The sequence below is a fragment of the Macaca thibetana genome, chromosome 19 (genome assembly GCF_024542745.1).
Source record: "Macaca thibetana thibetana isolate TM-01 chromosome 19, ASM2454274v1, whole genome shotgun sequence".
Lineage (NCBI taxonomy): Eukaryota > Metazoa > Chordata > Mammalia > Primates > Cercopithecidae > Macaca > Macaca thibetana.
In genome coordinates, this window is record NC_065596.1 from 33,519,056 (window position 1) to 33,543,928 (window position 24,873).

The 24,873-nt window shown below is 46.7% G+C and overlaps 1 protein-coding gene across 1 annotated transcript; it reads left to right on the forward strand.

Moving 5' to 3' along the window:
• The first annotated feature begins 18,304 nt into the window (after positions 1-18,304).
• ERVV-2 (endogenous retrovirus group V member 2, envelope) lies at positions 18,305-24,737 on the forward strand. Its single transcript, XM_050771358.1, has 2 exons — positions 18,305-18,526; positions 21,823-24,737. The coding sequence occupies exon 2, from the start codon at positions 22,206-22,208 to the stop codon at positions 23,817-23,819; it is 1,614 nt and encodes a 537-aa protein (XP_050627315.1). The 5' UTR covers positions 18,305-18,526; positions 21,823-22,205; the 3' UTR covers positions 23,820-24,737.
• The last annotated feature ends 136 nt before the right edge of the window (positions 24,738-24,873 follow it).

The following is a 24,873-nucleotide window of genomic DNA, read 5'->3' on the forward strand; positions in this document are numbered from 1 at the left end:
CAAAAGTAAACAAATCCCAATGTTAGCAGAAGACAAGAAATAACCAAAATCAGAGCTGAACTGGACAAGATTAAGACACACACCAAAAAATTCACAAGGTCAACAAATCCAGAAAGTTGTTTTTGAAAAAATTAATAAAATAGATAAACCACTAGCTAGACTAACAAAGAAGAAAAGAGAAGATTCAGATAAACACAATCAGAAACAACAAGGGGGATGTTACCACTGGCCCCACAGTAATACAAAAAATTATCTGAGAACATTATGAACATGTCTTTGTATATAAACTAGAAAATGTAGAAGTAATGAAAAATTACTGGACACATACACCCTCCCAAGACTGAACCAGGAAGAGATTGAATCCCTGAAGAGACCAATAATGAGCTCTGAAATTGAATCAGTAATAAATAGCCTATCAATTTAAAAAAGCCCAGGACCAGAAAGATTTACAACTGAATTCTACTAGAGCTACAAAGAAGAGCTGGTATCATTCCTGCTGAAACTATCTGAAAAAAATTGAGGAGGAGGGACTCCTCCCTGATTCATTCTAGGAGGCCAGCATTATCCTGATGCCAACACCTGGCAAATATAAACAAACAAACAAAACAAACAAAAAAACCACTTCAAGCTAATATTCTTGATGAACATTGATACAAAAATCCTCCACAAAATACCAGCAAACCAAATCCAGCAGCACATCAAAAAGTTTATCTAGCCGGGTGCAGTGGCTCATGCCTGTTATCCCAGCACTTCGGGAGGCCAAGGCAGGTGGATCACGAGGTCAGGAGTTCAAGACCAGCCTGGCCAATGTGGTAAAACCCCGTCTCTACTAAAAATACAAAAAAAAATTAGCCAGGCATGGTGGTGGGTGCCTGTAATCCCAGTTACTTGGGAGGCTGAAGCAGGAGAATCACTTGAACCTGGAAGGCGGAGGTTGCAGTGAGCCGAGATCGTGTCACTGCACTCCACCCCATGTGACAGAGTGAGACTCCATCTAAAACAAAATCATATGGACCCAGAAAGAGAGCCTGAATAGCTAAGGCAATCCTAAGCAAAAAGAACAAAGCTGAAGGCATCATGTTACCCCACTTTGAACTATACTGCAGGGCCACAGTAACCAAAACGTTATGGCATTGGTACAAAAACAGACACATAGACTAATGGAACAGAATAGAGAGCCCACATTTAAGGCCACACATCTACAACCATCTGACCATCTAAAAAGCTGATGAAAACAAGCAATGGGGAAAAGAGTCCCTATTCAAGAAATGATGCCATATGCAGAAAATTGAAGCTGGACCCCTTCCTTACATCATATACAAAAATCCACTCAAAATGGATTAAAGATTTAAATGTAAAACCCACAATTATAAGCGTTCCAGAGGACAACTTGGGCAATATCATCCTGGACATAGGAACAAAGATTTTATGACAAAGATATCAAAAGCAATAGAAACAAAATAAAAACTTGACAAGTGAGATCTAGGTAAACTTAGGACCTTTTGTACACATTAAAAACAACTGGATCTTGGGTAAACTCACTCAAGAACTCACTACCAAGGCAATGAAGCTAAGCCCCCAAAATTTGGGGAAAAGCAAAAGAAACTAACAACAGGGTAAATAGACAGCCTACTGAATGGGAGAAGATTTTTGCAAACTGTGCATTTGACAAAGGTCTATGTGATGGTTAATATTAGGTTTCAACTTGATTGAAGGAAGGCTAGATGGCTGGTAATGTATTGTTTCTGGGTATGTCTGTGAGGGTGTTGTCAGAGGAGACTGACATTTGACTCAATGGACTGGGCTGGGAAGACCTACCCTCAATGTGGGTCAGCACCATCCAGTCAGCTGCCAGTGAGGCTAGAACAAAGCACCCAGAAGGTGAGATAAGCTGGGTTGCTGAGTCTTCTGGCTTTCATCTTTCTCCCACACTGGATGCTTCCTTCCATGTGTCCTGCCTTTGGACGTTAGACTTCAGGTTCTTCAGCTTTTGGACTCTTGGACTTACAGTGGTTTGCCAGGTGCTCTCAGGCCTTTGGCCACAGACTGAGGCTGCACTGTTGGCATCCCTACTTTTGAGGCATTTGAACTTGGAATGAGTCACTATTGGCTTCTTTCTTCCTCAGCGTGCAGACAGACTACTGTGGAACTTGGCCTTGTGATCGTGTGGGCCAATTCTCCTTAATAAACTCCCCCTCTTATATACATATATCCTATTAGTTCTGTCCCTTTGGAGAACCCCAATACAGATTTTGGTATCAGGAGTGGTTCAAGAGGAACAGAATTTTAAAGATGTATTTCTTTAGTTGGTTTTGGGGTCTCTAGAGTTGGCTGTTTAATCGGATTAGACCCCAAAATGCTAAGGACTCTACTTCGAATAGTATGGAGAACACTGGTAGTTATTGGCATAAACTGTTGAGTTATGCAAAATAAATGCATTTGCTACTTCTGATTCACCACTCCTGAGGGGTAAGGAGTTTAGTGACTCTATACATGATACCTTTGACCATATGTTGAGAACCAAGGAATACAATGAAGTTGGTTGATTGCTCATAAGTTTGCTGGACAAATAGATGAAAGAAAAAAAATGAGCTCAGGGATTCCATCTCCCAGCGCCAGAAGTGCATATTTAGCCTCAAATCTAACATTGCCCTGGATGGGAATCTAATCTCCTTTAGACAAAGGGCTGAAATTGGGGAAAATCAGACACAAGCTCATATAATGTAAGTGGATGACCTGCAATGAAATGTGAATGTCAGCCTTGTCAGGTGTCTACTGTTAAAGTGAGGCCATTGATTGGAAAATAATGAGAACCTATAACTTGGAATGAGGACGTGAAGAAGGACCCTGATAAAGCTGGAGATACTGAGCCCCTAAACTATTTTTTTTTTTTTTTTTTTTTTTTTTTTTTTTTTGCCAGAGGAGACAGCCTCCCTACCCTCAGTGGTGGCAACATCCCCTTCTTCACCCAGGTTGCCATCGGTCTTTCCACCTTTGTCTGAGGAGATTAACCCTGTACTGGTTGAGGCAATGGCAAGGGTCTACCCTGGGACAGTTGCCAGTTAAGACTATACTGATTCTCCTCAGCACCCACACTCTTTGCTTCTAGACCTGTCACTAGACTCAACTCCCGCAGGTTCCTAGAGGTGAGGTTCAGAGTGTGTGGTGGCTCACGCCTATAATCCCAGCACTTTGGGAGGCTGAGGTGGGCAGATCACGAAGTCAGGAGTTCAAGAGCAGCCTGACCAACATGGTGAAACCCCGTCTCCACTAAAAATACAAAAATTAGCCAGATTTGGGGGTGCATGCCTGTAATCCCAGCTACTCAGGAGGCTGGGGCAGGAGAATCACTTGAACCAGGGAGGCGGAGGTTGCAGTGAGCCGAGATGGTGCCACTGTACTCCAACCTGGGCAACAGAGCGAGACTCCATCTCAAAAAAAAAAAAAAAATCAGAGCTTAGTCCTCACTTGTGAAATAGATTTGTGAAGGAAGCACCTACATCCTTGAAGAGCTCTGTGACTGATATTTTCTGTATGCTAGATCTTACAGTGCACACCAGTCACTCAGCTGAAATACTTAAATGCAATGGGAATAATTGGATCTTAAGGAGGCAAGGACCAAGTAGCCACTCAAATGCCAAAGGAGAGGTGGGCATAGTTAACATAACGGACAGCAGAGGCAAAGTAGCAATCAAAATTGTCTGACTCACTGGGCACGCTGGCTCATGCCAGCGTAAAACCAAATTCCAGCACTTTGGGAGGCTGAGGCAGGTGGACCATCTGAGGTCAGGAGTTCCAGACCAGCCTGGCCAACATGGTGAAACCTCATCTCTACAAAAAATACAAAAATTAGCCAGGTGGGAAACCTCATCTCTACTAAAAATACAAAAATTAGCTGGGTGTGGTGGCACAGGCCTGTAATCCCAGCTATTCAGGAGGCTGAGGCATGAGAATCGCTTGAACCTAGGAGAGGTTGCAGTGAGCTGAGACTGCGCCACTGTACTCCAACCTGGGTGAGAGAGTGAGACCCTGTAAAAAAAAAAAAAAAAAAATGGCCAGGCATGGTGGTTCACGCCTTAATCCCAGTACTTTGGGAGGTCGAAGCAGACAGATCACCTGAGGTCAGGAGTTCCAGACCATCCTGGCCAACATGGCAAAACCCTGTCTCTACTAAAAATACGAAAATTAGCTGGGCGTGGTGGCGGACGCCTGTAAACCCCACTACCCAGGAGGCTGAAGCAGAATCGCTTGAGTCTGGGAGGCAGAGGTTGCAGCGAGCTGAGATCACAGCATTGCACTCTAGCCTGGGAGACAGAGCGAGACAGCAAAGGAAAGGGAAAAGGAAAGGAAAGCGAAAAGGAAAGGGAAAAGGAAAGGAAAGGGGAAAGGAAAGGAAAAGGGAAAGGGGAAAGGAAAGGGGAAAGGAAAGGAAAGGAAAGGGGAAAGGAAAGGAAAGGAAAGGGGAAAGGAAAGGAAAGCGAAAAGGAAAGGGAAAAGGAAAGGAAAGGGGAAAGGAAAGGAAAGGGGAAAGGGGAAAGGAAAGGGGAAAGGGGAAAGGAAAGGGGAAAGGGGAAAGGAAAGGAAAGGGGAAAGGAAAGGAAAGGGGAAAGGGGAAAGGAAAGGGGAAAGGAAAGGAAAGGAAAGGGGAAAGGAAAGGAAAAGGGAAAGGGGAAAGGAAAGGGGAAAGGAAAGGAAAGGGGAAAGGGGAAAGGAAAGGGGAAAGGGGAAAGGAAAGGAAAGGGGAAAGGAAAGGGGAAAGGGGAAAGGGGAAAGGAAAAAGGGAAGGGGAAAAGAAAGGGGAAAGGAAAGGGGAAAGGAAAAAGGGAAGGGAAGGGAGGGGGAGGGAAGGGAAGGGGAAGGGGAAGGGAAGACTGACTCATGTAGAACTCTGTCATTGGCTAATTATGGTGTTCCTAGAAGTGAAAGCGATAGGAAGCCTACTACATTCTTAATTTGCATAAGCAGAAAACTCCCATGTTGAACGAACAAAAGTCTAATTTGAATTAGAAAAACAGAGAATTATGGCCCCTCAATTTCCAGACTTGAGCCAGTTTACAGACCCAGGAACCTTGAATGAAAAGGAAGCTGGATTTCCTTAAGGATCTCACTGCACGACAATTTATACTGTCAATCTTTCTCCCAGCCTTTTCCAAGGAGAGCTCTGGCCTCTTACCAGAGTAAATGTGCACTGGGGAACGTGGAATGATCAGACCTTTTGGGGACTAGTGGACACTGGCTCTGAGCTAACATTGATTCCAGGGGACCCAAAACATCATTGTGGTCCTCAGAGTAAGGGTTTATGGGAGATCAGATAATTAATGGAGTTTTAGCTCAGGTCTGGTTTACAGTGAGTCCAGTGTGTCCCCAGACTCATCCTGTGGTCTTTTCCCCAGTGCCAAAATGCATAATTGGAATAGACATACTTAGCAGTGGGCAGAATCCCCACATTAGCTTGCTGACTAGCAGAGTGAGGGCTATTACGGTGGGAAAGGCCAAACGGAAGCCACTAGAGCTGCCTCCATCTAGAAAACTAGTAAATAAAAAACATCACAGGCCAGGTGCGGTGGCTCACACTTGTAATCCCAGCACTTTGGGAGGCCGAGGCAGGTGGATCACCAGGTCAGGAGTTCAAGAGCAGCCTGACCAATATGGCGAAACTCCATCTTTACTAAAAATATAAAAATACAGACTGGGCGCACTGGCTCACGCATGTAATCCCAGCACTTTGGGAGGCCGAGGCAGTCGGATCACGAGATCAGGAGTTCGAGACCAGCCTGGCCAACGCAGTAAAACCCCATCTGTACTAAAAATACAAAAATTAGCTGGGTACAGTGTCATGTGCCTGTAGTCCCAGCTACTCGGGAGGCAGAGGCAGGAGAATCGCTTGAATATGGGAGGTGAAGGTTGGAATGAGGTGAGATGGCGCCACTGCACTCTAGCCTGGGTGACAGAGCAAGACTCCATCTCAAAAAAAAAAAAGACAAAAAACCCCACAAAAATTAGTTGGGCATGGTGGCACGACCCCGTAGTCCAACTACTTGGGAGGCTGAGGCAGGCAGGAGAATCGCTTGAACCCGGGAGGCAGAGGTTGCAGTGAGCCGAGGTCGCACCACTGCACTCCAGCCTGGGCGATACAGCAAGACTCCATCTCAAAAACAAACGAACAAAAACAACATCACATCCCTGGAGGGACTGCAGAGATTAGTGCCACCATTAAGGACTTGAAAGATGCAGGGGTGGTGATTCCCACCACATCTCCATTCAGCTCTCTTATTTGGCCTGTGCAGAAGACAGGTGGATCTTGGAGAATGACAGTGGATTATCATAAGCTCAATCGAGTGGTACCTCCAATGGCAGCTCCTGTACCAGATGTGGTTTAATGGCTTGAGCAAATTACCACATCTCCTGGTAACTGGTATGCAGCCATTGATTTGGCTAAATGCTTTTTTTTCTTTCCATTCCTGTCCATAAGGCCCACCAGAAGGAATCCGCCTTCAGCTGGCAAGACCAGCAATATACCTTCCCTGTCGTGCCTCGGAGGAATATGGGCTCTCCAGCTTTACGTCATAATCTTGTTCACGGAGATCCTGATCAGTTCGCTTTCATAAGATATCACACTGCTCCTTTACATTGATGACGTTATGCTGACTGGACCCAGTGAGAAACAAGTAGCAACCACATTGAATTTATGGGTGAGACATTGGTATGCCAGGAGATGAGAAATAAATCTGAGTAAAATTCAGGATCCTTTTGCCTCAGTGAAATTTCTAGGGGTCCGGTGGCGTGGGGCCTGTCAAGATATTCCTTCTTTTTTTTTTTTTTTTTAAATGGAGTTTTGCTCTTGTTGCCCAGGCTGGAGTGCAATGACTTGCAACTTCCGCCTCCTGGGTTCAAGCAATTCTCCTGCCTCAGCCTCCCGAGTAGCTGGGATTATAGGCATCTGCCACCATGCCACGCTAATTTTTTGTATTTTTAGTAAAGACAGGGTTTCACAATGTTGGTCTTAAACTCCTGACCTCAGGTGATCCACCTGCCTCAGCCTCCCAAAGTGCTACGATTACAGGCGTAAGCCACCGCATCCGGCCAAGATATTCCTTATAAGGTGAACGATAAGTTGCTGCATTTGGCCCTTCCTACCACAAAGAAAGAGGCATTAACACCTAGTGGGCCTGTTTGGATTTGGAGACAACACATTCCTCATTTGGATGTGTTACTCCGGCTCATTTATCAAGTGACCCGAAAGGCTGCCAATTTTGAGTGTGGTCTAGAAGAGAAGACTCCGCAACAGGTCCAGGCTGCTGTGCAAGCTGCTTCACCACTGGGCCATATGACCCAGCAGATCCAATGGTACTTGAAGTGTCAGTAGCAGATAGGCATGCTGTTTGGAGCCTCTGTCAGGCCCCTAAAGGTAAATCATAGTGGGGCCTCTGGGATTTTGGAGCAAGGCCCTACCATCCTCTGCAGATAACTACTCACCTTTTGAAAGACAGCTCCCAGTCTGTCATTGGGCCTTGGCAGAAACTGAACATTTGACTATGGGTCACAAAGTTACCATGAGACCTGATCTGCCTATCATGAACTGGGTGCTTTCTGACTCATGGAGCCATAAAGCTGTGCACGCACAGCAGCATTCCATCATCAAATGGGAATGGTATATATGTGATTGGGCTCAAGCAGTTCCTGAAGGCACAAGGAAGTTACCCGAGAAAGTGGCTCAAATGGCCAGGCATGGCGGCTCATGCCTATAATCCCAGCACTTTGGGAGGCCGAGGTGGGCGGATCGCTCGAGGTCAGGAGTTTGAGACCAGCCTGGTCAATATGGCGAAACCCCATCTCTACGAAAAATACAAAAATTAGCCAGATGTGGTGGTGCATGCCTGTAACCCCAGCTACTCAGGAGGCTGAGGCAGGAGACTCGCTTGAACCCGAGAGGTGGAGGCTGCAGTGAACCGAGATTGTGCCACTGCACTCCTCCAGCCTGGGCGAGAGAGCGAGACTCCGTCTCAAAAAAAAAAAAAAAAAAAAAAAAAAAAAAGAAAGAAAAAAGAAAGAGAAAGAGAAAGTGGCTCAAATGCCCATGGTCTCTACTCCTGCCACCTGCCTTCTGTCTCTCAGCCTGCACCAACATTCTCATGGGGAGTTCCCTATGATCAATTAACACAGCAAAAGACGACTAGGGCCTAGTTTACAGATGGTTCTGCATGATATGAAAGTATCATCTGAAAGCAGACAGCTGCAGCACTTTCTAGGACATCCCTGAAGAACAGTGGTGAAGGAAAATCTTCCCAGTGGGCAGAACTTTGAGCGACACACCTGGTTGCGCACTTTGGTTGGAAGGAGAAATGGCCAGATGTGTGATTATATACTGACTCATGAGCTGTAGCTAATGGTTTGGCTGGATGGTCAGGGGCTTGGAAGGAGCATGACTAGAAAATTGGTGACAGAAAACTGGAGAAGAGGCATGTGGATGGACCCAAGTGGTCAAAAACAGTGAAGATATTTGTGTCCCTAAACAATCCCTGCTCTCCAGTAGCACTGAAACCACAAGGCCCACACCCCATCTCCAATCTATGTCTGGGTGTCAGCCCTTCCCAGGACCATGCCCAGCGGAGCCTCTTCAGAAGTTCATGTCACTAGGTCATGCACGACGGAATCTAAGTGAGATGAGAGGGACCGAGGGAAGGCATGCGTGAGTGAGCAAACATGTCAGGCAGGATGTTTCAAAGATTTGCAACTTCAAAGAATGACATTTTGTTACAGCAGGTAGCTCATATGGTATGAGCAGGAGAGGGCTCCCCCTCCCCATACACACACATCAGGAATGAGCCAGGCAACCATCAGGTGATGGTCAGGTGGTTGTTAACTGTCTCTCTAAAATAATAATTAGTCACAGCCAGCACCAGGGAAAGGCATAGATAGAAAACACCTGAAACGTGATCAGCCCCTTCCCATGAGATCTCAGGAGTTGGGCAAGTGGACTGAAGCCTGTGCATGCGGACAGCCCACCCCAAGGAAGCAAGACCCCGGAAGTATGCCAACGTATAAAACCCTAAGTCAAAAGGTCAAACTGCACACTTGCCTTTCAAGTCGTCCACTTGGTCCTCTTCCAAGTGTACTTTCCTTCCTTTTATTTCTGCTCTAAAGCTTTTTTTCTTTTTTTTTTTTTTTTGAGTCGAAGTCTTGCTTTGTTGCCCAGGCTGGAGTGCAGTGGCGTGATCTCGGCTCACCACAACCTCCACCTCCAGGGTTCAAGCGATTCTCCTGCCTCAGCCTCCTGAGTAGCTGGGACTACAGGCGGGCACCACCACGCTCGGCTAACTTTTGTATTTTTAGTAGAGATGAGTTTTCGCCATCTTAGCCAGGCTGGTCTTGAGCTCCTGACCTCAGGTGATCCACCTGCCTCGGCTTCCCAAAGTGCTGGGATTACAGGCATGAGCCACCGCACCCAGAAAAAAATTTCATATGTGTTATATTATAATCAGAGAAATCAATATGTCACAACTTAGTCAACTCATCCTATCAATCCCCCCTTTGTTCATTATTCTGTGTTCCCCTCCCGTATTCCATACGTCTCTCTCATTCTCATCTTCTCTAACTCTTGGGTTCTTTTCTGTTTTCCCCTGGGTTTCTGCTCCTCATTTTGAGCCTCTCTCCTCTCTTGCTGTTTCTCTCCTTCTTCCCACTATTCCATCTTTTCCACCTGTTCTGCTCCAGTCTTGCAACTTGTTTCACCTCCTGTCCCTCTTTCTCCCCAATCACTGGGTTGTCCCCAGCGTCCACACATTTCTGCCTCCGTCTTCCTCCATCTCTACTTCCCCTGTTAACTTCCCTCTTCCCTGTTTATGCCCCCTTGTCCTCAGTCTCTAGCACCCTCAGATTCCTAGGCTTACACTGAGGTCTATGATCCATTCTGAGTTAATTTATGCACAAAATGTGAGGTTTTTAGCTGAATTTTTTTCTCCCCCCCCCCCCGCCCATTTGCATGTCCAGTTGTTCCAGCACCAAAACTCAAAGAGAAACAGACAATCTGAACAGGCCTATAGCATTTAATGAATTTGAACCAATAATCCCTGAGAACCCTGTTGTGGTTCTCCCTCTGCTCTCCTTGTCACCAGCTGCCCCTTCTTGCTGTCCCAGCACCACGCTGCTGCCTGCCTTGGCTCCAAATCCCTCCTCCTCTCCCTCACTCTCTGTCTGAGGAGCCTCCCCTCTGCTGCCCCTCTCCCTACTTTGCTGTCCTTCATCTTTCTGGACATGGAGCTTTTCTCTACATTTCTCCAGTTGTTTCCCCATCCTGTTACTTTCTCAGCTCCTTCTTTCACTCTTCCTATCTCTTTGCGAATCCCCCATGCAACCTCCATTTTGCCATCTGTTTATGGGTTTCCCTCATTCTCTCTCTCAGTTTGTCTACTTCTCTCGTAGTCCCTGTTTCCAGATTCCCTTGGCCCACACATTCACAGGAGGGTTTGCAGTAAGAGGCCTGCATCCCGCAGGAGCACATTTTTCAGGGGGTGGACCTGGGAAGGCAAGAACACCGAGTTGTCACAGGACAGGCCCCGGGCACCTCCCTAAGGCGGGCTAAGGGGAAGCGGTGACTGCAAACGAAAGGCCTGGGGAGCAGCAGGGCCCAGCATGAGTTGGAGGGAGGTAGGGGGCGACGGCGCCTTAGGACAGGGGTGGGGTGTGCAGGATCCCACCAGGCAGAGGACGGCGGCCTCTCTGCGACTGGGGCTGCGGGGCCGACGAGGGCGAGGCTGGGAGGCGCCCAGGATTGCGACTCCACCTCGCGGGTGAGGACTTGAAAAAGTCTAGGGCAGGAGGAAGTGTCAGTAAAGGGTTTCGAACAGAAAATTTTAAGGAAATAACATGTCTACATGACCTGAAGGCAGAAACACCGGCGACGGAACCAACCTCAGAATGATTTTACCCCAAATTATTGACACGACCCCAAGAGTCTCACAGCGATGTGTGACTTACTAGCAGTGAGGGGAGCGGTATGAGAATTTTCAGGGGTGTACGAACCTCCAAATCTGGGGTATGGAGGTGAGAGAACTGCGAAGCCCAAGTTTAATCTTACTAACAAACGGGTACATCCACGCGCCGCCATAAAAGGTTCACTCCGCGCGATCTGTTTCCGGGTCTGCAGGAAACTAAGCGCGCAGAGCGGAAGCCTGGGCGGGTCCCGCGAGCGACAGTTTGGTGAGGGAAGAAGGAAGGGGGCGGGGCCTCCGCGGAGGAGCTGGGCCTGTGCTTTCCTCTTCTGGCTCCCATGGCATCTCTATTTTTCGGGTTTAGGAGGCAACATTTACCAGTGAGGCTGAAGCAACTCAGCAGGATCTCCCTGGGGCAGGGCAAACTGTCGGTGATTGGATCCAGGAAAATTCCTGCTATCGAAATTAAGTTTAGCAACTTAATTTAAAAGCCCCAGAATTGTCTGTGAAGGGGATGTAAACTGCAATGTGAAATGCAAACTCTGCATGGGGTAATGGTGCAATCCCGTGCTGATGTCCCACAAAACAAAATAGAAATCCTTTTATTTTCTAATCTACATTTACTCCAGAGAGTCAACCTTGTACTCGTTTCCAAAAACTTTCTTTTCTTTTTCTTTTTCTTTTTGAAATGGAGTTCCAAATCCGTCAGCCTCAACCTCCCAAAGTGCTGGGATTACAGGCATGAGCCACTGGGCCTGGCGTCCAGAGACTTTCATAGAGACAACACCTGGGGTGTAAGCATGGAAAGCTAGGTCTGTCATCACCCTGGATTCATCTTGCCTCTGCCCAGAAGAGACAGTGCACTGATAACAGGAGGGTTTTGCAGCAAAGAGTCTAATTATTGCAGGGCTAGCCAAGTGGAACAAGTTGGGAGAGGGGGAAGTTAGTTCTCAAATCTGTCACCCAAAAAGTTGGGAGGCTAGGGTTTTGAGGATAATTCAGAGAGCAAGGGGCTAGGGAATTGGTGTGGCTCATTAGTTGTGGAGAAAATCATAGGAGGGTTCAAAACAGGTCTCCTGGAGCTGAGTCAGTTTCTGGGTGAAGGTCACAGGACCAGGTGGTGCCAGTTCTGTGGTACCAGTGAAGAAGATGTCCAGGTGGCCTGAGTGACTCTGCCCAATTGTAAAAGTCTGAAAAATACCTCAAAGACCAATCTTAGGTTTTCAAAATAGTAATGTTATCTACAGGAGCAGCTGAGAAATTACAAATCACTGGTTATTGTTTCTGTCTACATTTTAGCAGAATTCAGTTACCTCCCATAATCCTAACATTGTAGCCTTTCATTAGTCTTAGACAGTTGGTTTCAGTCACCTGAGAGGGTCACCTTGGGGAGGGACTAGTATCATCCTTTCTTCAAAGTCATAACTATAAACTGAATTCCACCCATAGTTAGCTGGGCCAATGCCCAGTAATGAGCAAACATAGCTTGTGTGTTAGAAGCAACAATTAGGTTAGATTTCTCCATCAGGAGTTTTTGCAAAAGCAGTTTCAGGTTCAGTGATAAGTTAGATCACCAATTTTTGCTTTAAATAATAAGCAATGGCCAGGTACGGTGGCTCATGCCTGTAATCCCAGCACTTTGGGAGGCTGAGGCGGGTAGGTCACCTGAGGTCAGGAGTTCAAGACCAGCCTGGCCAACATGGGGAAACCCTGTCTCTACTAAAAATACAAAAAGTAGCCGGACATGGTGGTGCATGCCTGGAATCTCAGCTACTTGGGAGGCTGAGGCAGGAGAATCACTTGAACCTGGGAGGCAGAGGTTGCAGTGAGCCAAGGTTGCGACATTGTACTCCAGCCTTGGCGACAAGATCGAAACTTCCTCAAAGAAAAACAAAACAAACAAAACAAAAACCTAAAACATCTGATGGGAGAAAGACTGGCAAAAACAATAACAAAAAAAACCCAAACAATATACTGAGTGCTCTAATGGTAAGGAGAAATTTAAACCAGCTGATTATTAATCTTAACTTTAGCCAAGACAGAACCCCAAATTCACCTATGTACCTAGGAATGGGTATACCATCCTAGAAGCAGGAAAAAAACTCAAATTCACCTTCCCAATTGGAAGCGAGCTTAAACTTTATAAAGGAGTTACCTGCCTTCCGTTGTCATGGAAGCAGGAAAACGTGCCTTCCTTATTGGAAGCAAGTAAAACTCCAGAAAAAGAAGTTGTACAGCAAAATAAACTTAAGATCTCAACCAAATTTGGTAGATCAGGGATTCTCTGGAGAGGGGGCTCCCAGGCCTCAGCCAATTGTCCTATTGGTTTGAGCCATAAGGATAGCTCAATCTGGTACCAAGCACCAATAGGAGATTTGCCCCCTCCACTCAGAGTTACTTCCTTGGGTCACCAATTTGTCAACCAAGAGTATCTGAGACAGGTTTCAATCAATTTAGAAAGCTTATATTGCCAAGGTTAACAACGTGCCTGTGACACAGCCTCAGGAAATCCTGATGACATGTGCCCAAGGTGGTCTAAGTACAGTTTGGTTTTACACATTTTAGGGAGATATGAGACATCAATCAATATATGAAAGATGTGGGCCAGGCGCAGTGGCTCACTCCTGTAATCCCAACAATTTGGGAGGCCAAGGCGGGCAGACACAACATCGGGAGTTGGAAACCAGCCTGGCCAACATGGTGAAAGCCTGTCTCTACTAAAAATACAAAAATTAGCCAGGTGTGGTGGTGCGTGTCTGTAATCTCAGCTACTCGGGAGGCTGAGGCAGGAGATTTGCTTGAACTCGAGAGGTGGAGGTTGCAGTGAGCTGAGATAGGACCACTGCACTCCAGCCTGGGTGACAGAGTGAGACTCTGTCTCAAATTTTAAAAATAAAATAAAATAGGAATACATGAAAGATGTACATCGATTTGGTCTGGAAAGTCACACACCTCAATCAGGGAGGAAGCTTCTAGGTCATAGGTAGATAACAGACAAACTGTTGCATTCTTTTGGAGTTTCTGATTAGGCTTTCACTGAATTTGTGATTTATAGGAATAGTCACTTATGCCTTAGTCTGGCTTAGTGAAACAATAAGACAAAGGAAAAAATCAGATATGCATTTGTGTCACATGAGCAGAGGGATGACATTGCGTTCTGTCTGTCCTTTGTCCACAAGGAATTTCCTTGTAGGTAAATTTTAAGGAAGGTATGTAGCTTTTAAAAATCTTTGTAGCTGGCCGGGCGCGGTGGCTCAAGCCTGTAATCCCAGCACTTTGGGAGGCCGAGACGGGCGGATCACGAGTTCAGGAGATCGAGACCATCCTGGCTAACACGGTGAAACCCCGTCTCTACTAAAATACAAAAAAAATTAGCCGGGCGAGGTGGCGGGCGCCTGTACTCCCAGCTACTCGGGAGGCTGAGGCAGGAGAATGGCGTGAACCCGGGAGGCGGGGCTTGCAGTGAGCTGAGATCCGGCCATTGCACTCCAGCCTGGGCAACAGAGCTAGACTCCGTCTCAAAAAAAAAAAAAAAAAAAAAAAAAAAAAAAAAAAAAAAATCTTTGTAGCTATCTTATTTAGGAATAAGGAATAAAATGGGAGGCACATTTGCCTGACATAGTTCCCAGCTTGACTTTTCCCTTGGCTAAGTAATTTTGGGGTCCAAGATTTATTTTCCTATTACACCTCCTTGTAATATCATTATAAGAGAACTGCAAATTAATATGGATTTTTTCAAATAAGTTAAAGTAGCAACTACTTTGTGTGTGTGTGTGTGTGTGTGTGTGTGTGTGTATGTGTGTGTCAGAATCTCATTCTGCCACCCAGACTGGAGTGCAGTGGTGTGATCATGGCTTATTGCAGCCTCAACCTCCCCATGCTCAGGTGATCCTCTCACCTCAGCCTCCTGATAGCTGGGACTACAGGCATGTACCATCATGCCTGGCTAATTTTTGTATTTTTTGTAGAGACAGGATTTTGCCATATTGCCCAGGCCAGTCTCAAACTGGTCTCAAGTGATCCTCCCACCTCAGCCTGCCGAAATGCCAGGATTACAGGCATGAGTCACTGAGCCCATCCAGGAAGTACTTTCATCTCTTGAGTATATATTATAGCCTGTGTCACAAAAAAAAAAAAAAAAAGAGAATGTACATATTCTAACACAGATGGAACAATGAAAATATTTACTACTGTCAAAAAACAAATTTGGACATTGGTTAGAAGAGATTCTATTCAAAAAGTATATTGTGGTAGGAAGAATGCTCCAACCACAAGATCTGCAAATGTTTGAGTTACAAGAAACGGGCTTTTCTTTTCTCTAAAGAAGGAAGCAAGGCTAGAAGGCACCAGGTATGGAGCAGAGGATGAGCATCTGCTGTGACCTACTCAGGGAATTTTTTTTTTTTTTTTTTTTGAGACAGTCTCGTTCTGTCGCCCAGGTGGGAGTGCAGTATCACGATCTCAGTTCACTGCAACCTCTGCCTCTTGGGTTCAAACTATTCTCCTCCCTCAGCCTCCCGAATAGCTGAGACTACGGGTGCGTGCCACCACGCCCAGCTCATTTTTGTATCTTTAGTAGAGACAGGATTTCACCATGTTGGCCAGGATGGTCTCAATCTCTTGACCTCATGATCCGCCCACCTTGGCCTCCCAAAGTGCCAAGATTACAGGCATGAGCCACCGCACCCGGCTCAGGGAATGTTTTATCCTAAGGTCAGCCTACTCTTGGGAGGGGATATTAAGGAGGAGAAGTTGTTCTAAATCACAGTGGCCAAGCGTGATCAAGGAGGAGAGGCTGTGAAATTTCAGTGCCCAAGAGTGACCCAATAGTCAGAGACCTTGAAGTAAGAGAGAAGCCTAAATAAGATTTGATTAAGTCAAGTAAACAAGCATTGTTCCCACTGATCAATGTGGATAAACAATTGAGTAATCCTTGGTGAGACAAAGGGTGGGAAATTGGAGCTTTTTCCTATGTAAGCAAAGAAGGTATCATTAGACTTGAAGTACTCTGGGGAAAGTGGGGTTATTTGAAGTAAGCTTTTGGGTTGGGCAGAGGAGTGGTTTCTGGTAGGTTTTTTTTGTTTTTTGTTATTTTTCCCCAAGGCACAGTCTGAAGAGGTCTCGAGAACATGTGACCTTCTGGTGGGTCCTTCAACCTTTGCTATTTACTAGTTTTACAGTGCTGTGGTAAACTTCAACATTGTCAGCACATATTATAACATCAAACAAAGATTTTAAAAAATAATAAATACACGTCTTCTACTTGAAAAACAGAACTAAAATAGTAAGAACAATAGCAGACTGCTCTTTACCTCAGTTTTTGAATGACATTGAAGGGTCCTCAGTGTGCATTCCGGCTGTGTGGTATTCATTTCTATCACATGCAAGACACTGATCGGTTCTTGTTGGAAGATACCGCTCTACATTTCCAACTTCAAGGGTCTCTGCAACTATCGAATGAAGCAGAAAGCCCGGGTCATATTAAGGAAAATATTGTCCCCTTATACATTTTTCTGCTGATCATGGGAAAACGTATTCTCACAGCTTCAAGAATTCTTTGGTCATAATTTGACAATAAAAACACTAATTTATATGTCAGATCTATGTCACATCCTCATATTCATCTAAATTTTCTTGACATCCTTTTTGGTACCAGCTGAGCCCTGATGAAGGAAGGTAATTGAGAAACATTTTCTCTCGTGATCAGAGAAATAACCTAATGAGAATAAACTTTTTTTGATTGGGTTTTTTTGTTTTTTGTTTGTTTTTGAGACAGGGTCTCTCTCTGTCCCCCAGGCTGGAGTGCAGTGGCATGATCACAGCTCACTGTACCCTCCACCTCCTGGGCTCAAGCTGTCCTCCCAGCTCAGCCTCCTCAGTAGCTGGGACTACGGGGTCACGACACTGTGCCCAGCTAATTTTTTTGTATTTTTTGTAGAGATGGGGTTTTGTCATGTTGCCCAGGCTGGTCCCAAACTTCTGAACTCAAGGGATCCTCCTGCGTCAGCCTCCCACTGTGCTGGGATTACAGGTGTGCACCACCATGCCCAGCTGAAAATAAAATTAAGGTGAAGAAAGTTGTTCTCGCCGGGCGCGGTGGCTCAAGCCTGTAATCCCAGCACTTTGGGAGGCCGAGACAGGCGGATCACAAGGTCAGGAGATCGAGATCATCCTGGCGAACACAGTGAAACCCTGTCTCTACTAAAAAAATACAAAAAACTAGCCGGGCGAGGTGGCGGGTGCCTGTAGTCCCAGCTACTTGGGAGGCTGAGGCAGGAGAATGGCGTAAACCCGGGAGGCGGAGCTTGCAGTGAGCTGAGATCCAGCCACAGCACTCCAGCCTGGGCGACAGAGCAAGACTCCGTCTCAACAAAAAAATAAATAAAATAAAATAAAAAATAAATTAAAAAAAGAAAGTTGTTCTCTGTGACCTCAGGGGAAAAGCTTTAGGTAAATTTGCATTCAGATTGCTTATAGAAGAAACATACAGATGTGGATGAACTAGATACTACTTTAAAAGTCTTTCTAGCGCCAGGTGCAGTGGCTCACGCCTGTAATCCCATCACTTAAGGAGGCCGAGGCGGGTGGATCACGAGGTCAGGAGATCAAGACTATCCTGGTCAATGTGGTGAAACCCTGTCTCTACTAAAAATACAAAAATTAATTGGGTGTGGTGGCATGTGGCTGTAATCCCAGCTACTCGGGAGGCTGAGGCAGGAGAATCACTTGAACCAGGGAGTTGGCGGTTGCAGTGAGCCGAGATCACGCCACTGCACTCCAGCCTGGGCGACAGAGTGAGATACCGTCTCAATCAATCAATCAATCAATCAATCAATCAAGTCTTTCCATCCACAAACCAGCTGTTGGAGTAAGTAGGTAGCCAGGCATGAGCAGTTAAGGAAAGGAATCTTTAGAAACAGAGCCCAGTGACAATCCCCTTGTGACAGCAAAAGCAGAACAGTGGCTACGTTGCCTACACTTGTCCTTGTGGCTGGGCTTGTCTGGCCCAGGAAAAGAATTATCAGGCCCTAGCCAGAAATAACCCAGCTAGCGGATTTTCCCTATTAAGAAGCATGCACACTCCTCTAATAATTCACCCTAGAATGGCCTTTTGCTCATTATAATACTAAGAAACACATCCTCCTTTTTTTCAAATACGATCCTAGAAAAAAATAAATAAAAGCCACACCCCTGGGTGGAGATTTGAGATGCTAATGAGACATGTGATGTGTGCACTAGCATGGACAGTCACAGCACATTCCTGCCCAGAGGACTTCCCGGAACATGCTTACTAATAATGCCTGTGCACGGCCCCTTCATGAATAATCATGTCAGGTTCTCATTAAAAGGGTCAGGCCAGCATTAGTAAGGACAGACTCCTTCTTTTCAGGAGCCCACCCAGTTCTGTTGTTCCAGGTGTCTCTTCTTTCTGAGATCCAATCTCTTTAAATGAAGGGCATTTACCCTTTAACTCTTTCTGCCAATCTCTTGACTGAATCCAAGAAGACCAAGAACCAGAGACCAACTTCCACACGCCTCCAGGTAACATCTGGTGTTTTCACCTGGTTACCTGGTTACCTGACGTGGTTAGCAAGGTAAGTGCCCAAAAGCTGGTGCCAGATTCTCTGGTTGACGACCTCTGCTTCTTTCTGCACTGAAGAACCTCCTGCCCTAATGCAGTTCTTGCAGCTTTAAGGGGCGGGGTTTCTCCTCTCAGGCTCTGTCCACTAACGACTGCCCCGTACCATTTCCCTTCAGCCACTGTCACTCTGCTCCCTCTGGCTGATTTCTCAGCTTACCCTGAGGGGTGACAAGCAGAGGAGGGAGGACTTTAAACTCCACACTGAGTAGATCTGAGACACATAGTGACCATTCCTGTAGGAGGCTTATAAAAGTGGCAGGGAATATGCCTGGCTGTGCAATGACTGGGGAGTTTCATATGTTTTTGTGGTTTTTTTTGTTTGTTTGTTTTTTGAGACGGAGTCTCGCTCTGTCGCCCAGGCTGGAGTGCAGTGGCGCGATCTCGGCTCACTGCAAGCTCCGCCTCCTGGGTTTACGCCATTCTCCTGCCTCAGCCTCCTGAGTAGCTGGGACTACAGGCGCCCGCCACCGCGCCCGGCTAATCTTTTGTATTTTTAGTAGAGACGGGGTTTCACCGTGGTCTCGATCTCCTGACCTTGTGATCCGCCCGCCTCGGCCTCCCAAAGTGCTGGGATTACAGGCGTGAGCCACCACGCCCGGCCTGTTTTTGTGTTTTTTTTTGGGGGGGGGGTACAGAGTCTCACTCTGTCACCCAGCCTGCAGTGCAGTGGCGTGATCTCAGCTCACTGCAACGTCTGCCTCCTGGATTCAAGCGATTCTTCTGCCTCAGACTCCAGAGTAGCTGGGACTACAGGCGTGTGCCACCATGCCCGGCTAATTTTTGTATTTTTAGTAGACATGGGGTATCACCATATTGGCCAGGCTGATCTCGAGCTCCTGGCCTCGTGATCTGCCTGCCTCTGCCTCCCAAAGTGCTGGGATTACAGGTGTGAGCCATGGCGCCTGGACCATATCTTTTTTTTTTTTTTTTTTTTGAGACAGAGTCTCGCTCTGTCACCCAGGCTGGAGTGCAGAGGCGCAATCTCGGCTCACTGAGAGCTCAGGCCATTCTCCTGCCTCAGCCTCCCGAGCAGCTGGGACTACAGGTGCCCGCCACCACGCCCGGCTAATTTTTTGTATTTTTAGTAGAGACGGGGTTTCCCAGCGTTAGCTAGGATGGTCTTGATCTCCTGACCTCGTGATCCACCCGCCTCAGCCTCCCAAAGTGCTGGGATTACAGGCGTGAGCCACCACGCCTGGCCCTGGACCATATCTTTTAACTAAAACTACAGTCCTGTGTTAAGTCAGCTCTTATACTTGCCGTTCATGGCCGTTCAATCCCCTGAACACAATATGCCCCCACCGGTGCTTAATCTCCCAGGTCACTCTGCTTATTCTTTGCTGTCCCTCTCCTTGCCGCCGGGATTTCATGAATTCTTCCTTTGGGTGCAAGACCCTTGCAGGGCCTGCTCATCCAGGACCTGCTGCGTTTGCTTCATTGCCAGGCGCCAGAGTCCTTTGAGGGCCTATGCTGATATTTATACTTTTTTCCTCAGAAATGAGACTCAGCTTTGTCCTTTCCCTTGCCTCCTTTTTCACTGGAGGGACCAGCACTGACAGGATGCTTAAAGAAATCCCCCATCTCGGCCAGGTGCGGTGGCTCATGCCTGTAATCCCAGTACTCTGAGAGGTTGAGGAGGGTGGATCACCTAAGGGCAGGAGTTCAAGACCAGCCTGGCCAACATGGTGAAACCCATCTCTACTAAACATACAAAAATTAGCTGGGCGTGCTGGCACACGATTGTAATCCCAGCTACTTGAGAGGCTAAGGCAAGAGAATTGTTTGAACCAGGGAGGCAGACGTTGCAGTGAGCCGAGATCACGGCATTGCACTCCAGCCTGGGCAACAAGAGCGAAACTCTGTCTCGAAAAAAAAGAAATCCCTCATTTATTATTGGGTCCGTGTCCACCTGACTACTCTTCAAAAATGCCTCGTTCTGTGACTTCTCAACTGGACTGCCTGGCTCCTCCAGAGAGTCACCTGTGACCACTTCCTTATTCCCTAGTTTCTCTGTACAACCAGGGTTTCCTATGGGCCGCTGGGGACTTCTTTCTTCACCTCATTAGGCCATTGTAACAGACCCTTGAAGTACTCAGGTCCTTTTTGCTTTTTGTTGAATAAGCTGATGGAAAATGCTTCTCACATTCCCCTTGCTGTTTATGTGATCATATAATGGACCTAAAAAACCAGAATCAATAGCCCAGTTCACTAACTCTGAGCCCCAGGGGGCATCCATGCTTTTTAAGCATTTTTTTCTGTATAATCCCCGAGGAACCTTTGAAGAGTGGGGGAAGATATCACATCTTTTCCATTCCTGTAATCATTAGTATTAGCCCAATATCATCATGTATTAAGAAGACCTAGGCTGGGTGCATTGGCTCACGCCTGTAATCCCAGCACTTTGGGAGGCCAAGGTGGGCGGATCACCCAAGGTCGTGAGTTGGAGACCAGCCTGACCAACATGGAGAAACCCCATATCAGCCGGGCACGGTGGCTGACGCCTATAATTCCAGCACTTTGGGAAGCTGAGGTGGGTGGATCACGAGGTCAGGAGTTCAAGACCAGCCTGGCCAATATGGTGGAACCCTGTCTCCACTAAAAAATTAGCCAGGCCTGGTGGCGTGCATCTGTAATCCCAGTTACTCGAGAGGCTGAGGCAGGAGAATCACTTGAACCCAGGAGGTGGAGGTTGCAGTTTGCTGAGATTTCACCATTGCACTCCAGCCTGGGTGACAAGAGAGATATTCCAGCTCAAAAAAGAAAAAAAATGCCATCCACAGTGGCTCATGCCTGTAATCCCAGTACTTTGAGAGGCTGAGGCGGGTGGATCATCTGAGGTCGGGAGTTCGAGACCAGCCTGACCAATATGGAGAAACCTCGTCTCTACTAAAAATACAAAATTAGCTGGGCATGGTGGTGCATGCCTGTAATCCCAGCTACTTGGTAGGCTTAGGCTGGAGAATCACTTGAACCTGGGAGGCGGAGATATGGTGAGTCGAGATCACACCATTGCACTCCAGCCTGGGCAACAAGAGCGAAACTCTGTGTCAAAAAACAAAACAAAACAAAAAATAAGCCATTCAGGAGTTCGGACAAAAAGGTACTGCCTGCTCTTGACCCTTTCAGTAATCAACAACCATTATACCAACCAGGGTCAAAAAACCTGATCAAAACCTGGAGAGATGGGTCACTTGGGTCTCAAGTCCCTATGGAAAGGCCCCTTTACTGTCTTACTTTCCACCCCAACAGCTGTCAACATTTCTGGCATCTCCAGTTGGATACATCAGTCCCGAGGAAAACTGTGGGAAGGTCCCGAAGAACCACAGAAGAACAACAGAATTCAGCACCTGAGCATTCTTGTGAGCCACTGGAGAACTTAAAAGTCCTAGTCAAGTCAAAAGATAAGTAAAGCCTTCTCTCTGTTCACCCAAAACTAAAGTCAGTCTCAGTACCGGGAATCTTGGTTGCGGTGGCATTGGTTATTCTCCTTATTTGGACCCACACTTCCATGCCACCTGAAGTCCCAATAGCCTGTTGTATCACCAAACACTCTATCTAACCATTTAATTATTTGTCTCTCCTATTTTCACCACTTTCCTTTTGCTTTCACAAAGCTTAAGGGAGAATCAGCTATGACAGAGAAATTCCTTTTCCTTTATCTTTGCCTCCTTCCCATGCCCCTACTCTCACAGGCACAATGGAGTGAAAATTCCCTTGTCAATTTTTCCAAAATTATTGCTTCGGGAAACCATCTAAGCAACTGTTGGATCTGTCACAACTTCATCACCAGGTCCTCATCTTACCAATATATTTTGCTAAGAAATTTTTCTTTAAACCTAACATTTGGTTCAGGAATCCCTGAAGGCCAACATAAATCTGTTCCACTCCAGGTTTCGCTTGTTAACTCAGCGTACCAAGTCCCCTGCCTGGATCTCACTCCACCTTTCAATCAAAGCTCTAAAACTTCTTTCTATTTGTACAACTGCTCTTCTCTAAACCAAACCTGTTGTCCATGCCCTGAAGGACACTGTGGCCGGAAAAGCACCTCTAAGGAGGGATTCCCCAGTCCCACCATCCATCCCATGAGCTTTTCCCCAGCAGGCTGCCACCCTAACTTGACTCACTGGTGTCCAGTGAGCCATAAGCAAATGAACAATTATCGAGACAAGTCACCCCAAAACCGCTGTGCAGCTTGGGAAGGAAAAGAGCTAATCACATGGAGGGTTCTATATTCGCTTCCCAAGGCACACACTGTCCCCACATGGCCAAAAACTACTGTTCCCCTGGGAGGGCCTCTATCCCCTACATGCAATCAAACTATTCCAGCAGTGTGGAAATCGCAGTTACACAAGTGGTTCGACAGCCGCATGCCCCGGTGGGCCTGTACCCCTCCTGGCTATGTGTTTTTATGTGGACCACAAAAAAATAAACTGCCCTTTGACGGAAGTCCTAAGAGAACCTATTCAACTCCCCCCGTGGCAAACCTCTTTACTTGCATTAATAACATCCAACATACGGGGGAATGTGCTGTGGGACTTTTGGGACCACGGGGGATAGGTGTGACCGTTTATAACACCACCCAACCCAGACAGAAAAGAGCTCTGGGTCTGATACTGGCAGGGATAGGAGCGGCCGTAGGAATGATCGCCCCATGGGGAGGGTTCGCTTATCATGATGTCACCCTCAGAAATCTCTCCAGACAAATAGAAAACATAGCTAAGAGTACCGGAGATAGCATCTCTAAACTCAAGGCCTCCATAGATTCTCTAGCAAATGTAGTCATGGACAACAGATTGGCCTTAGATTACCTCTTAGCAGAGCAGGGTGGAGTCTGTGCAGTGATCAATAAAACCTGTTGCGTTTATGTCAATAACAGCGGGGCGATAGAGGAGGATATAAAAAAGATCTATGACCAGGCTACATGGCTCCATGACTTTGGAAAAGGAGGTGCTTCAACAAGGGCCATTTGGGAGACTCTGAAATCTGCTCTCCCCTCCCTCAAATGGTTTGTCCCTTTACTGGGACCAGCAACAGTTATACTCTTACTTTTCCTCTTTGGTCCTTGTTTCTTTAATTTACTGATTAAGTGTGTCTCTTCTAGGATAAAGCAATTTCACATGGAGTCCCCCAAAATGGAAAGATATCAGCTATCTGTCCCTGGAGGCCCCAGCACCTACAAGCACATCTCTCCCTTGGATGCCAGTGGGCGAAGATTCCGGGAAACTATGGAGGGATTTCCTCTCTGAGACAGAGCAAGAGACGGAGACCCTGATGACTTCTTCGCCCCATGTCAGCAGGAAGTAGTTACAGAAGACCCACGACGTCCTTACACCCAAAGCTTTTCAGGGTCTCCATCTCTTGAGGAGGGAAATATTAGGGTAGACAGGTAGGCAGGCATGAGCAGGCAAGAGAGCCCTTGGGAAAGGAATCTTTAGAAACGCAGCCCAATGATAGCTTCCTTGGTGATGCTGCCCACAGTCAGTCAGCACTTCTCTAAAAACCCACCCTAGAACAGCCATTTGCTTTTTTTTTTTTTTTTTTTTTTTGAGACAAGTTCTTGCTCTGTCTCCCAGGCTAGAGTGCAATGGTGCGACCTCGACTCACTGCAACCTCCACTTCCCAGGTTCAATCGATTCTCCTGCTTCAGCCTCCCGAGTAGCTGGGACTACAGGCATGTGCCGCCATGCCCGGCTAATTTTGTACTTTTAGTAGAGATAGGGTTTCACCACGTTGGTCAGGCTAGTCTCAAACTCCCGACCTCAGGTGATCCACCTGCCTCAGCCTCCCAAAGTGCTGGGATTATAGACGTGAGCCACTGCACCTGGCTACTCAGAACACTTCTGAATGGCACGTTCATGAATAATCATGAATTTCATGATTAATCATGATTCTCATAAAAAGCATCTGAACAGCCATTAGTAGAAGACACATCCTTTTGATCAGCCCACCCTGTTCTGTCTTTCTGAGTGTACTGTTTTGATGACTAAAAGCTCCCATAAAAACTAAGGCACTAGCAGCCGGCTCATTCTTCTGAGCAGCCAGTTGAGTCTCTTCTTGATGTCCTCTCGTTTTAAGTAAAGGTTACTTAACCATTTAACTGTTTCTGTGTGTCTCCTGACTGAATTCCTTCCTTGAGGAAGACCAAGAACTGAAGGATTCCCCACCCCTCGTGGTAACCAAAGGTCTATGAAGGATTCAGTGCATCTAAACTAGTAAATAGAGGCTGGGTGCAGTGGCTCACACCTGTAACCCTAGCACCTTGGGAGGCTGAGACAGGCGGATCGGGAGGTCAGGAGTTAG

What these genes read in the sequence shown, in the direction of transcription:
- ERVV-2 (XM_050771358.1), top strand. Translation starts at nt 22,206, where the DNA reads ATGACAGAGAAATTCCTTTTCCTTTATCTTTGCCTCCTTCCCATGCCC.